The sequence below is a fragment of the Nannobrachium achirus genome (genome assembly GCF_963921795.1).
Source record: "Nannobrachium achirus genome assembly, chromosome: 6".
Lineage (NCBI taxonomy): Eukaryota > Metazoa > Chordata > Actinopteri > Myctophiformes > Myctophidae > Nannobrachium > Nannobrachium achirus.
Window position 1 is genome coordinate 45,130,029 of NC_137815.1, and position 16,370 is coordinate 45,146,398.

Consider the following 16,370-nt stretch of genomic DNA (forward strand, 5'->3'; position numbering starts at 1 on the left):
ATGCAGCGTATATATATATATATATATAGGAACCACATAAATGGCATGCAGAAATGATATTTCAAGGTACAGATAATATAGGGTGTGAGTTCTCACCTTGTTTTCTCTACTCCTGCAGAGTGAGAATTGTATGCAGTCAGACGAACAGTGCACACCTGAGTGAGCATTTATTATCCAAGAGAAACCTTTTGACACCTTTACAACATGTACAACTGTCATTGTATAGTGACAAAACATACGACTCAACTTGTCTCTTTTGGTTTTGTGGTTAATCTTTTATATGGGGTTAATGCTTTCGTTACTTATTTTGGTTTAGTTTAGGCAGAGTTAAGCTGGTTGCACACTGCTGTGTTTTTTCGTTGTGAAATGCGTTTTTCAGTGCAAGGAGAGAGAGAGATAGAGAGAGCAAGGGACCCAGTGGTCCGAAAATAAATAAGAAACGGGCGGCAGTGTGCAAACGTGATTGACATAACGTGAGGTTGATTTCTTTATTTACGTGCTCGGAAATTCACTCCTATTTTTGGCCGAAAAAAACACAGCAGTGTGCAACAACCTTCCCTGCTGAATAATGATGTTAATATATCATTGTTTTCTTTTTATTCCAAAAAACATTAATTAAAGTTATACTGTGTAAGTTGCTCAACTAGTGGTCAGTAGCGTTATAGCAAACCGCGGTCGCGTCTGCTTTTTTCGGCCGTTTTTCGCCGCGGACCGGGCCTTCAGACCACCGCTGCCGGCTCGCCCGCCTCGCCACGCATCCGTGGAGGTGTCTCGTGTCCCTCTGCGGACCGGCGTTGGGGAGTTACAGGCTAGACTTCTAGACCAGCGCAGGACCAGCGTAAACAAAGCTGTTGAAGCAAGCTATTTCCTGAAGAGACGTGATTGTCCGGTAGTGTATCATGTGTGTATGATCTGCAATGTGATTGGCCAACGTATACACAACGTATACGGATGATGCAGATGACGTCATTTTGCCGCGAAATCCCGCCCTTGTCACGGCTAAGTAGAAAACATATAAAGAACAGGCTTTTGGGGCTGAAATGAACGGAGTGGGTGTTCTAAAACTTTAGCGATTTAATAGGACAATTTTAAGATATGTTTTATAAAAAAAGTTACATAGTATAACTTTAAAGTGTTAAAAATCTGTATTTCTGTGGACACAGTCAACAGCTTTTTCCCACCCACTTCGTTCTCACTAAAACCCTTCTCTCTCTCTCTACCCATCTGTTTCCTTTGCAAATGAACAAATGAATTAATTCAACCTTTATTTTCCGTAGAAATCATTGAAAGTGACCATCATTTACAACCTATAAAAATAATTAGAAATAATACAAATCAGGAAAATTACCCAACATTCTGGCACTCTGTCTTTAAAGTTTTACTATGTAACTTTTTTTATAAAACAAATCTTAAAATTGTCCTAACTGTTAAATCGCTAAAGTTTTAGAACACCCACTCCGTTATTTTCAGCTTCTGAAGCCTTCTCTTTATATGTTTTCTATGAGCCGTGAGGGGGGGAGAATTTCGCGCCATGATGACGTAATCTGCATCATCTGTATACGTTGTGTATACGTTGCCCAATCACATCGCCGATCATGCACACATGGTACACTACCGGCCAATCACAGCTTATCTGCCCTGGTCTTGAAGTGGGGTCGCCATATTTGTAGTCGCCGTGTGTCTCTTTACTCAAAAAGTAATCTCGCCTACCAGGCAGGGTGAAGTCGTCCGTTTCTCCGGAATGCCTGAACGCCCAGGAACCAGGGACCCCTCTAAAGATAGCTCTCGGCGTTGTGGAGGCAGACGCGGGGGTGTGAAGGTACGAAAAACGGGCGAAAGACGCGAACGCGACCGCGGTTTGCTATATGGCTACTGACCACTAGTTGAGAATCTTACACAGTATAGCTTTAAGGTTAGGGTTTCGGTTCGGCTTGAGGTTTAGTTTAGATAGAAGCCAAGTAGACCAAGTTGATCATTGGCCAATGAATAAGGCTTTCGACCTGTTCTGTGAGGTCCTAATGCAGGCGAGAATGTGCACACACCAAGCAGATTACACACAATGCTTGGAACCCTCACTATTTTCAGCTGACTGACAGCTTTGTACATGTCCTATGGGCATTTTATATCTCCTTAGAGCAGTGGTTCTCAACCTTTTCAGGCCGCGACCCCCAAAAGAATCAAATTGTAACTGACGAGCACTAAGAGTTGAGGCATTACATTTTGTATAACACAGTTTCTATTGTGAAAATGAGCCGATCTACATGCTCACAACGCCTCGCGTTCTGAGGCGTTGTGAGCATGTATCGACACACAGACACACAGACAGACTGACAGGTACAACAGGTATAACTGTTATTAACCGGGTGGGGCATGCATTCCCAATTTGCATCGTTCCTAGGTTTAATTGGTTAATGTCAAGTCTGCTAGGTCCACCTTTGTACCATCCTGTAGAAATATGCCTTCTGGTTGGTTCCAAGATTTCTAGCGGAAGTGCTGCATTTAACGGAAGTTACGTTAGGGGAAAACCGGGGAAGCTCACTTCTAGGGAAGCTCACACGGCGGAAGTTGAACGCTTTCTGCCTTATATTGTCACCAGGCTTTTCTCTTCGCAGATGTGTAAAGCCTGGCTACGCAAGGCTACATTTGTATCTTACGTCGTAAAACAAAACAGAGCGACTTGCTCAGTCCTTTGCTCCAGTAACTACTGTATCAGGCTACATAATCAGATCCCCGTACATTCTGTTCTCTGTTCTTAGTGACTGGATTAATGACGCAGGATTAATGACTCCTGTGTTACTCCGGAACATTTACACATGGACTACAGGGATGTACTCTAAAGCAAAAGGACAGTTTCCTGCTTAGGTAAACTGCTGTCTTACAGCTAATGGATGCTATATTACTCATTATCCGCTGTTGCTATTATTTTGACTGTACCTTTTTTATCCATTATTTATCTATTAATAGTTTAAGCCTACAGTATCTATTTGTATTCTTATTTTTAGCTTTATTACATTATCATCTTTTTCCACCGTCCCAGTAGTCCAAAAGGGTTAGAGGGAGATTGAGTGTATAGGTTTAGTTATAATGCATGCTGTCGGACAAATCTCACCTTCGGAGCACTGCCGATCCAACCGATAATTATGTCTGAGTCATAGTGTCTGGGACTTTGTCAGAGTACCCTTTGAAGCTGACAATCTGTGTTCTCTTCCTTTTGTGCACAATAATGTATCCTTTGCATTTTGAAAAAGAGTCCTATAACAGTGTGGGCATGCATATGTTTTCTCCAAAAGCTGTTTACCTAAAACTCACATTACGTCAAACGTAATACGTAACAACAATTAACGGGTACCTTTCCTTTTAAACAATAGCCATCAATTCACTCAAAATCAAATTCAAATTCATCACGTTAAGTTTATTTCAACTCTCAGAACAGTTAACAGTCGCCATTGTACACTTTTTTTTTAAGCAGCACAAGCAAAACCATGCACACAAGTATTCCTCCAAACCCACCCACTTCCCACCCCAAGTTAACACAAATGATAGTGAGTGGGTGAAAGTATTTGGTGGAAGTTTTTGCGACTGCAATTTTATTGTTAAGCAAAGAATAAAAAGTGTCCATAAAAGTTATGGGGCAGGTACACAATGATTTCACTGAGGCATTTACTGGTCTGTTCGTGTATTGTAGTCAAATATAAAGACTCTATTGTGAGTTCATTATAAAATGTACATAATATGCACAGTATGAGAATGTACAATAGATACAGTCAGATAGGCATACATGAGGATATGTGTACAATTGGCATAAGGGCATACATACACTGCTGTTGGAGGAACTAGAGATAATATGTGAAGACGTGAGGCAGAGCTCAGCGCTTGTTCAGCAGCCTGGCTGTGAAAGCTGTCCCTCACGCTCAATTCACACCAGCTGCTGTGAGCGAATGTCTGTTTGTGCGGACATTCACAGAATGCAATGAAATGGGCGTGTCTGAGGTATATGAGCGAGTCCCTCTGTAAACAAGCATGTTGCGCTACAGCCAGAGCTCTGCTGCTCTCTCTGAATGGATCAAAGGGAGCAGCGCCCCGCTGGGGAGGTCACAGGCAGAGGCGTAATTTCAGAGAGAAATAGCCCAGTTTCTAAAATGGCGAAAATAGTTGATCTAGGCTCTCAACGCGTGTTGAGAGCCTATAGATCCACTATTTTCGCTATTTGTTTGGGGGCGAAAAGAGAAAATGTTTGAGAATGTTCATCTATAGATCAATCTCAGAAAATTTGAATATTTTGTTAAAGTAAATATTCTTGAAACATTCATATATGTCTTGAAACTTTCACATATTCTAGATAGACTGAACAATCTGTGAATTATTCCAAACCTTTTTTGTTAAAATCTTGAATTTCTATGGCTTACAGCTCATGAATATCAAAAGTCCTTATTTCAAAATATTACAATATTACACAAGACCACTCAAAACAAGGATTTATATTAGAGATGTCAACCTTCTGAAGTCAGAGTTGCTTGAAGTCAAGAGGGAAGTTTACGAAGTCAGTTATGATTTGGGGTGCTATGGCATCTGCAATGCTTTTTTTTACAAAATATTCTAATTTTCTGAGATTGATCTGTATAATGACATTCCCAAAATAAGGATGCCACGTTGAAAGTGGTTCATAAATTAATGGTACAATAACATGCATGTATGTGAACACTAAAGGCAGTGGCAATTGCCATCCCCTGATGCCCCAAATGACACCCTGGTCACAGACAAGGAGGAGAAGTACAGACACTCTATGCTCGTCTCTGGCAGCTTGTTTGTAAATTAATGATAATACTGTACATTTTATGTGCAGTATCATATCAAGGAAATAGGCTATGTACCTGGTAGTTGCTCAATCTTGATTAAAACTTTATTGTACTACTGTTATCAGTACTTGCTACTGTTTCTGTGGTGTCGAGTGTGTATGCCTAGTCCACGCCTACAGAGCAACATATGCTGCTTTCTTTCTTCTTTTTCCTTTATTTATTCAGGGGAGCCCATTGAGAGGAAGCTCTCTTTTTCAAGGATGCCCTGATCACGGATTCACAGCATATGAAACGCAATACCAGCAATGAAAAACAACACAACCACAAAGCAATTGAATCACAGTATAACATCACCGATACATAAATATAGACATGAAGCAGGTACAGTCACTATGTAGTGTGTCCTCCCAGTTTCAGAGACTCCTGAAGTTTGCCCCATTTGTGTGGAGCATAATATATGAAGGCAGTCTTTCCTTGCTCACTGTTCATATGTGGACAGGTATATCTAATGTGTGCCTGTGAACGTGTTTTGATCGTCCAGTGACTTTTGCATCTAAAAGCGAGGATAGGTACAAAGGCTTCTGGTTGGCTGCCACTCTGTCTGGGCTATATAGTGGCAGTTGCTCCTCTCCACGGTCAATGCATTGAACCTCTGCGCTTTCTCAGAACAAAATACTGCTAATTTACAGTACTACTCTGGATTTTATTGTGATTGTGAATGGATAGGAAAGCAAGATCATCTTACAAGCAAATTAATTTTAGTCATCATCAGATTATAGGACTGTTTGCTAGTGGTGCAACTGGCAGTGATCAAATTTGATCAAGAGCTTATGCTTCCAGTGATTGTCATTTTGGCTGCATACCAATGATCACTGTGTCCACTGCTGAGTGTTGATTTACTTTGAATTTTGACCTCACCGCTGGCTCTGTTGTCATGGCAACGCCATTGTCTACTGTACTGCTGTTAAATTAGTCATGCATTCTTCTCTGTAACTACTGTACTGTGTACATGCACAGAGTAAAAGGACAGTAGTGTATTTATTTGTTGACTACTTAATAAGGACTATGTCATGCTGTTAGTCCATCCATACTGTACGCATCTGATGGACCCAATTACAAGGAAGAATGCATGCATGACTGGGAAGCAATAACTAAGCAGTGACATCAGATCAGAAAGAATGATAACTCATCAATACCCCTCCGGTAGGAAAAAGAATCCCACCCAGTGGCAGTGAGCGGTGCTTTAGGCTGCTCAACAGCGCCACTTGAAGGTTGGTCACCCATCGGTAGTGCAGCTGTTGAGGCCGTACTCATACATATATACAGAATGGACAGACAAACAGACATACACACTCGGTCAAATGTTGGAGCGGTAAGCACTGCTCCAAAAAGAACATCCCCATGGAAGCCTGTGGCACACATTTGTTAATTCAACACATGTAAGCCTATAAAGCCAGTGTGATATTCATCCTGCTTGGCAGGTCTAGTGTACCTAGCAACATCACTGGTTGATAATATGTCAGGAGCAATTTCTTCTGGTTAGCCCTGTTAAAACGAAGAAGCATCTTGTAGGTGTGCTGTGTGCAGTCTCCTTTTCATACCTCATACCATTTCCTTGATGGTAGGAATGCATGCATGAAATTGTACCTGATTATTTCCATGGTCATATTGACCAATGTATAATAAATCATTTATAGTATATAGGCCTAATACAGAATAGCCATATTGAAATACCACTTTCCACCAGTAGACCAACACCTACATATACTACTGATGCTGGGTATAACTAGCTAGTAGCTACAGATTAAAAAAAACAACAACACTGCTTATGACCGGGTTTATTAAGCCTGCTGAACACTAAATTCTGTTTCAAAGGTCGCACCATCTGTGCGACGTTTGGTATTAAATAATTATGTCCTACTCCCTCCTCACATTACCGAAGCTGAACTGTGAGTTGTCACTTTCAGAAACAAAGTTTGTACGTTGGTCCTAGCACACATGAGGTGCTTTGAAGGTGCTGTGTGTTAAGATTCTTAGTCACTTCACCGTTGTCTGGGGACCCCCCAAACATCTTGTGCACAGGTTGAGAACCCCTGCCCTAAGACATCCATGTTTTGATTATAAAGTTGTCCCTACTGTCCCGGTAGTATTGGCCGTACGTAGCTAGCTTGCACAACTTGCTGTCCAGGTATTGTACGTCCGCCAGTAGAAGGGGCTTGCTGGCCCAGTGTCTCAGTCTGACCAGAACACTGGCTGGCTCACATTTGCATTTGGTGAATAGAATACAACCTACCTAGCTCTTGGGTTGAAAAGGACAATAAACTCATGCAACAAAGCAGTGCGGGTGGGAAAGGATAAAGGTCCAGTACTGTACAGTATATCTCTTCTGCTTTTATGTGTGCACATATGGATAATCTTATTTTCTATAAAGTGATGAATGAGAGACCGATTTGTCTGGAAGGGATAGAAGAAAAGGAGAAACGAGTGATAAATGACAGGGAGAACCTTGGAGAGTGTCTTGATGTGACAAATAGAGGGAACAGGTGAAACAGGTAAGTGTGGTGGAGGATGAAAGTCTAGATGGACAGGTGGAATCGCTCCCATCTTACTGGTAAATAAGCTTTCAAGACAATTTTTTTTAAGAGGCAACGGCTGCTATACCTGCACAGGAAAATGTTCTGCTGTATTTCCACCCCCATTATCTGATACTTTGAGCAATTCACCATGCCAGGAAAAAGGAATTACATTCATCAAGCTTTAATCATCCTGAGAAGTGCACTCATGATGACACTATGTCTGGGTGTTGTTGTGTGTCTGTACAGATTTGCCAACAGCATCTTGGAGCTGTGCGCGTGAGTGTGCGCTTGTGTGCGTGTATGTGTGCGGGTGTTCTTGTTCGAATCAGAGATTGACAGCTGAGGGCTGAGGCAACAATGGTGGCGGCTCCCTCTACAGGGGAGTGCTCAGGTAGACGGTCTATAGGCCTACAGTAAGATAATAATATATAACAGTAAGACGCCTAAGGGCGAAAAGCGACCTCACCCTAAAGGGCAAGGTCACGCCATGTCTTGGCCATCTGGCCAGTGATGTATATCGGACCAGTATATCCATATATGGAGACCCCTGGTACCCATATATGGAGATCCATGTATATGGAGATATGCTGTGAAAACCCAAACATGCTTACTCAGTTATTCGTTATGTGAAAGTCCTATGACGTCTATGACATTTGACATCATACATACAATCCGTTTTATGCCCATATATGGAGATCCCTGTCTGTAGAACCAGCCACACAGATATGGGCTGTATTGGCCATCTGTCTTGGCCATATACCGTTATGGATTCTGTTAGTGTGGTATGTGGCCTCCATATACGGGCATTCCCATATGAAGTCCTGTTAGATATTGATGACATCAGGGATCTCCATAAAAGGGATTCGGTTCCCCTGGCATCACAGGATCTCCATATATGGCAATAAAAGGGACTTGGTTCCCCTGACATCAAAGTGATGTCAGAGCGTGATGTCAGAGCGTGCAACAGCACCTCTCTGGTCACTCAATGGTATTGCAGGCCTGGCTCAGGCTACACACAGACAGACACGGATACACGCACGCATACACACACGGCCGCTCAAAAATATATACTGTGTGTGTGTGTGTGTGTGTGTGTGTGTGTGTGTGTGTGTGTGTGTGTGTGTGTGTGTGTGTGTGTGTGTGTGTGTGTGTGTGTGTGTGTGTGTCCAGGTCAATGTCTGTGCGGGATCTCGCTGTCTCTCTATATGCATGTATATGTATATGTATATATATATATATATATATATATATATATATATATAGAGAGAGAGAGAGAGAGAGAGAGAGAGAGAGAGAGAGAGAGAGAGAGAGAGATCTACAAGATGCGACGCGTTGTGAGCTTGTAGATTGGCTATATTCAAATAGACTAAATATAAAATAAGGCTAAAGTGGTTAATGTATGTTTTATAAGATTATAATAATTTATATCTGCAAAGTAACTAGTAACTAAGGTTTTCATATATATATATATATATATATATATATATATATATATATATATATATATATATACAGTATATACAGTATATACATTGTATATATATATATATATATATATATATATATATATATATATATATAAAACAGAGGTAAAAGAGAAACACAGCATGAGAGATTCAAGTTTAAAAGAAAAGGGGAAAAAATCTCATTAGTATTTCTGCTGACTTCCAAGAGTGAAATTAATTCCATGAGGTCTGAAACAGAGGCCCTACCATAATGAGAAAAAAGCCAGAAGTGGATTTGAGGGAGATTGCCTACCTCAATGCATTTTTATACATTACATTTCACAGCGTGGATTCATCAGTTTCTACACATTTACTTTATTTCACAAAGCATAGTCACTGTCGGGGAGAAACCTTTTGTCCCCATATTACATTTGTGTATGTCTCATGCGAAAGTATAAAACATTTCTAATCTACAAGCTCACAACATGGCAGCGATGCCATCTACTGTATGCTCACGTTGGGAGCTTACAAGTACAGAATCTATTTTCTCTATTTTGGAAAGATTTTGAAAAACTGATTGATAAATTGATAAAGCAAATCTTTCAAAATGCTATGATGACAGGTTGAAAGATGTCAAGTCTGTCTGTGGGTTTAATAAATATTTAAAAGTATTAACAAGAGCTTGTGACTATATAACTACATTGGATCTTGTCTATTGATTTGGAACAGGTTGTTTGTTTCTATTTCTTGAAAAGGTTTTGGACATCATGTTTTCCACCGGACAGCGACGATATGCTGTATGTAAAGTATATCAGTGGTTCCTAAACTTTTCAGGTTGAGACCCAAAAGAGAGATTAGACCTTTGCCTGGGACCCGAACTAGTGAAAACAGCAGATCTACAAGCGCACAACGCATATCGCTTCGCGCCACGTTGCGAGCTTGTAGATCGGCAACCACTGCTATACATGATAGCGTATAGGCCAGTGGTTCCCAATTTGATCCGTCTCAGATCCCACTTAAAAATCTTGAAATTGTTCGCGGCCCACCCATCTCATTGATGAGTGTTTATTTTAATGATCAATCAATCGATGGTGTTCTGGCCCAATAACCCGTGGGCCACTGATACAGGCTATCTGCTACCAGTGGTGGAAAATGTACTCAAATGTTTTACTTAAGTCAAAGTATCAATACTGCTAATGTAGAAATACTCTGTACAAGTAAAAGTCTGGAATTCAAAATGTACTTGAGTAAAAGTATGAAAGTGTTTGCATCAAAATGTACTTAAAGTACCAAAAGTAAAAGTACAAATGTTTGAAAATAGCCGATCTACAAGCTCACAACGCGTCGCATCGCGACGCGTTGTGAGCTTGTAGATCGGCTATTTTCAAATAGACTAAATATAAAATAGGGCTAAAGTGGTTAATGTATGTTTTATATAAGATTATAATAATTTATATCTGCAAAGTAACTAGTAACTAAGGTTTTCAAATAAATGTGGAGTAAAAGTGCAATATTTGGATCCGAGATGTAGCAGAGTAGAAGTAAAAAGTATAGGAAATTGGAAATAGTCAAGTAAAGTAAAGTACACACCATTGCACTTAAGTAAATCTACTTAGTTACTTTACACCAGTGTCTGCTACAGTCTCTTCTCCTCTTTTGCCAGACTGTTTCCACTAAGGAAACAGACTGCACCGTTCGTACGTGAACCTCTCCTACTGTATCAGCTTGTGCTTTGATGCTGCTAAGGGCTGCTGGGATGAGAGGGTGGATGCATTTTCATCGTCACCTCTGTTGAGGTGAGAGAGCGTCTCTGGGGCACGGCTTGCCATCTGTTTGCTTTGCAGACAGTTACTCCTACAGTATCTCATCTTTTCCCTTTGTGTCCGACTTCAAGCACAGGTCACTGTCCTCGGTTTAAATGCTAAATGCATGAAGCAGTGGTGGAAGAGGTACAGTCCGCAGACTTATTTTGCACGTGGTAAAACGTCGCTGCCGGGTGGAAACCTTGTATCTCCCAAACCGTTCGTTTTGTATTTATCATTTAAAAAAGCTTTAAACTAGTGAAAACAGCCGATCTGCAAGCACACAACGCCTCGCACCGCGAGGCGTTGTGTGCTTGTAGATCGGCTGTTTTCACTACTTTGGTGCGACTGCCTTGTATGATGAAGCAGGGCTTTACTTTGTGAAAAATGTACACATTTGAAACTTGGAGATACGAGGTTTCTGCCCGACAGTGACGAAAATTAACGGTGCTACAGCATGACCCGTTTCGGTGCCCCCCCTCCGGGACAGCTACTCTACCTCCCGAGTCACTGCTGCCAACTTTTATGAAAGTGCCAACTTTCATTGGAAGCACACGGGTATAGCCGATGCAGTCGGGTAGCACTCTCTGGTAGCCAATACAGTCAGATAGAGGCAGTGCTTGAAGTAGAAAGTACAGGTAACCTTATCTTTTATTTATTCATTTTATATATGTTCTTCTCTAGTGTAGTAGAGTTCAAATGGATGCAAGTGTGAGAGGAGGTGAGAGGTTAGAGAGGGAGTTAATGTTGGAATCTCCTGGTTAGGCCTCAAGTAATTTAGAATTTATTTGGAAATGGAATAGTCTTATCTGGCCACAACACAACAGCTAGTAGTTACCCAGTGAGTGTCTGCTGGAGGGTAAAAGCAGAACTCAGCAGAAGCAGTATGTAGAGCCAAAGACATAATAGAGGTAAAATTCACAAAGGGAGGCTGCAAAAACAAACATCCTTTTGCAGAGTGAATGAGGACAGAGTACATGAACCAGGGAAAATTGGTTTACATAACACTTTATTTTATACATTTAGCCAAGCCTAATTTCTACTATGTGGTGCAATGGTGTCGCTTACCGAAAGGAACTTTGTTTTTCGTATCAAGCCGAATCAGGTTTTCAGCAAGCAACAATATTTTACAGTGGAGCATAAGCGCAGCCGTAAGATACCAGCTGGGGACAGCGCCAGCTGTCTTGTGTGTGATTACCGGGAAGCACCAAGGGATAGCGCAGGGCGATAGTAGTGCAGGGTGATAGTGTCCAGTGAAATGGCTTATAAAAAGGATTTAAAATGGCAAAATAAATACATGAATAATAATAACCAGTAAGACACCTCAGGGCGACAAGAGACATTGCCCTAAAGTGCGAGGTCGCGCCATGTCTTGGCCATCTGGCCAGTGATGTATATCGATGACATCAGGGATCTCCATATATGGGCATAAAAGGGATTCTGGGGAATACCCACATATGGACTTTTACGGAGATCCAGGTGATGGTAGTCAGCTCAGCTCCACATATTGAGAGAGACACAGAAGTGGTTTGTTTCCAAATGTGGCACCGCAATCCCTTTTATGCCCATATATGGAGAGCCTTAACACTGTGATGTCACCTGTTTATGCCCATATATGGAGATCTCTGCTCTGAGTATCTGATATCACCTGTGATGTTCTGACAGTAAACTGCGACCTGCGGTCGCAATAATCTATCTATAAATGCGACAAATCTCTGTCTGTTTGTTTGTTTGTTTGTTTGTTTGTAATCCGCGTATCTCGAGAACCGTTCGTCCCACCGGCTTCAGATTCGGCACGCGCGTTCCCCGCCGCCGCGCGGAGTGCAGTGCCGGGCCTCGACCCGACCCGACTCGCGGTTTTCCAAAGCCGGCGCGAAACGTTCGGAATCTCCTTATGCGGAGCTGATTGTTGACATCAGGCTGTTCCGGAGGAAATCGGCGCAAGCGCTGAGTCATTGTGACATCACTTCATAAAAGGCTCTGACATCACGTACGCCACATGAGTCAACACAAAATCTCTGTGAATGTGTATGTATGTATGTAATCCGCGTATCTCGAGAACCCTTCTTCCCACCGGCACGCGCGTTCTCCAGATATGGGCATAAAGTCTGACATCAGAGTTTTCCGCAACCGGTACTGTGTGTGCAGAGATCTTCATATATGGGCATAAGTGGACAAAGACAAACAGATGGTCAAAACGGGTCCTATGACAACAGGTATATTGGGGTTTGCATTAAAGGCTGGGGCATTCATGGGGTTTGCATTAAAGGGTGGGGCATTCATTCCCTATTTCAAATTCGGCACGTGCGTTCCCCACCGCAGCAGGTAGTGCAGTGCTCGGCCTCGACCCGACCCGATACACGATTTTCTGGAACCAGCACGAAAGGTTCGGATTCTGATGTCTGACATCAGGATTTTCTGGAACTGGCACTGTGTCTGCATAGATCTCCATATATGGGCATAAAATGGATGCAGACAGACAAATACAGATATCTCCATATATGGGCATAAATGGACACAGGCAAACAGATGGTCAAAAGGTTCGGATTCTGATGTCTGACATCAGGATTTTCTGGAACTGGCACTGTGTCTGCATAGATCTCCATATATGGGCATAAAATGGATGCAGACAGACAAATACAGATATCTCCATATATGGGCATAAATGGACACAGGCAAACAGATGGTCAAAGATCTCCATATATGGGCATAAAGTGGACGCAGACAGACAGATACAGATATCTCCATATATGGGCATAAATGGACACAGGCAAACAGATGGTCAAAACGGGTCCTATGACAACAGGTATAATGGGGTTTGCATTAAGTTTGTCTCCTCCTCCATCTGTTTGTCTGTGTCCCTTTATTCCCATTATGGAGATCTCTGTATCTGTCTGTGCCTCCGACTGTGTTGCAGACACAGTGCCGGTTCCCCCTTTAATGCAAACCCCATTATACCTGTTGTCATAGGACCCGTTTTGACCATCTGTTTGAAAAAGCGACAGAAATCTCATATATGGGCATAAAATGGACGCAGATAAACATATATCTCCATATATGGCATATATGGGCATACAATGGATGCAGAATCACAAAGATCTCCATATACGGGCATAAAAGGGACAAAAACAGACAGATACAGAGATCTCCATATATGGGCATAAAATGGACGCAGATAGACAGATATCTCCATATATGGGCATATATGGGCATAAAATGGACCCAGAACTATAACTGCAGTGATCTCCATATATGGACATAAAATGGACACCGACAGACAGACAGATACAGATATCTCCATATATGGGCATAAATGGACACAGGCAGACAAATGGTCAAAACGGGTCCTATGAAAACAGGTATAATGGGGTTTGCATTAAAGGGCCCGTTTTGACCATCTGTTTGAAAAAGCGACAGAAATCTCATATATGGGCATAAAATGGACGCAGATAAACATATATCTCCATATATGGCATATATGGGCATACAATGGATGCAGAATCACAAAGATCTCCATATACGGGCATAAAAGGGACACAGACAGACAGATACAGAGATCTCCATATATGGGCATAAAATGGACGCAGATAGACAGATATCTCCATATATGGGCATATATGGGCATAAAATGGACCCAGAACTATAACTGCAGTGATCTCCATATATGGACATAAAATGGACACCGACAGACAGACAGATACAGATATCTCCATATATGGGCATAAATGGACACAGGCAGACAAATGGTCAAAACGGGTCCTATGAAAACAGGTATAATGGGGTTTGCATTAAAGGGCGGGGCATTCATTCCCTATTTACATTGTTCCGAGTTGGCCAGGTCGCCGACTAGACGCTGGGCCGCCCGAAGGGCGGCCCAGCTTCTAGTAATACAAATGGGGCGCCCGCTGGCCTACCGGTCCATGCACATACAGCATAGGCTGAGTGTAGCCTGGCAGCGTGTCGCTGGTTCGAGTCCCGATCCCGGCTACCTTTGCTGCGTGTCACTCCCCATCCCTCTCCCCATTTCCTGTCAGTCTACCGTCCTAGCAGTAAAGGCATAAAAGCCCCAAAACATACAGTATCTTAAAAAAAAAAAAATACAAATAGCCTGTCTACAACTGTGTCTTACTGACAGTTCTTCTCTTCTCCGTGTGTTCCATCTCTCACTCCCCAGTTAATCCACACCATCAGCGTGGTTGACAGAGACGAACCCCAGTCTGGACATCGCTTCTACTTCACCCTGGCACCTGAAGCCTCCAGCAATCGACACTTTACTCTCTGGGATGTCAAAGGTGAGAGGGCAAAGGTTGGCACAACTTGGCACAGCAGTGCAGTGATGTGGTGCATGGTGAGTAGGAACGCTGTGGTGTTGTATCTTGCCACAGACCTCCGCAACGGCAAGAGCAGGCAGCGGTAAAAATAAGAGAGTGCACAGTACCACAGTACATAATGATGTACACCACACTGTATTTCACTGACATTTCACCAGAAGGTCATGTTGACTGTGTAGAGCAATGGGTTAACATGAAGTTGCACTAACTCACCATAATTTAGCTCCCAGCCAGGGAACTGCTGTACAAGGGAGTTCAAGTCAAAGGTCAAGTGAATACCTATAGGGGAACCTAGAGCCAAATGGTGTTTGTGAATGCATTTTTCTGGTCAAATAGTGGAATGGGGGATATGGTTGCTGTACAGAACAATATAAAGTGTACCAGAAAGAGTACATAATCACAGGCAAGTATTTAAAGTCCATAAAAAACACACTGCCCATGATGAAACAATATTTAATCGCCCAATTTTTTATTGATTTTACCTTATTTCGGAGAGTAGGAGTAAAAGTAATCTTAGCTGTACTGTATGTCCTGGAACATGAACATAATTTAAAAGTTAGATTAGGAGATAAATGCACTTTGTGAATCTCATAACACAGGCTTTCAACGAGGAGCTGTGACTTCCTGGTCACGTGATCTCCTGTTGCATTTCGGGAATTGGAGTGTTTCTCTTCACAGGCGGGTGCCTCGTACACTAATAAGCTACAGCTTACTGTAGCTTAGTGTACAATGTGTCAAACACGTTGTGGACACCGGGAGACATCAAAGAGTTTGACAAGTTGGCGCGTCATGGACATCCTAACTATGGCCATTTACCTGCCCCTGTCCCTGATGCAGTAAATTCCCAATAATTGCGTAGGCCACATTGTTAAAAACAGACATTTTAAATAACATTCAACTGCTCTTCAGCTCTGAACACTTGGACTAACACTCTTATACATTGTATATGAATCGTAAATAATGTACAATCATGAATGATTAAATGTGTGTGCTAAGTATTATGTTTACTACTAACTCAATGCCCTATTATAGCCTATACTTTAATAGAGTGTCAACAACTTTCATAATAGCCTCAAATGTCATCATGAATTAAACATGTTCCCGTTTTTGATGCAACTGCATTATGTAAGGCTACAAAAGGTTTCCACTCGCTGCTTTGCTTTGGACATAAACTCTGCCTGCCTCTGTGTGCTTTTAAAAAAAAAACACTGTGCCTTTAGAGCCAAGTTGGATTAGATCTTTGCGGGTGCCTGCTTGGAGATGTGTACCTAAGTGAATGTGACGCAGGGCTAAATCAAGATTGATGTGACACCGGGAAAATGTCAGGGGAGTGGCCCTGGCGAAGGAAATGTCACCATGCGGAGGCTGCTTTGGCTCCCCGCTCACATGCATGCACGTGTGTCTGCACAATTGTGCTGAA

General features: G+C 42.1%; 1 protein-coding gene across 1 annotated transcript in view; it reads left to right on the top strand.

The window, feature by feature from the left end:
- The window catches only part of cdh22 (cadherin 22), a gene marked incomplete at both ends in the record, with an annotated part of 130,372 nt that overhangs the window by 94,426 nt on the left and 19,576 nt on the right, over positions 1-16,370 (top strand). Inside the window, one exon of the mRNA XM_080728487.1 lies at positions 14,794-14,911. Within this exon, the coding sequence (XP_080584613.1) occupies positions 14,794-14,911 (118 nt within the window). The remainder of the gene's footprint in view (positions 1-14,793; positions 14,912-16,370) is intronic.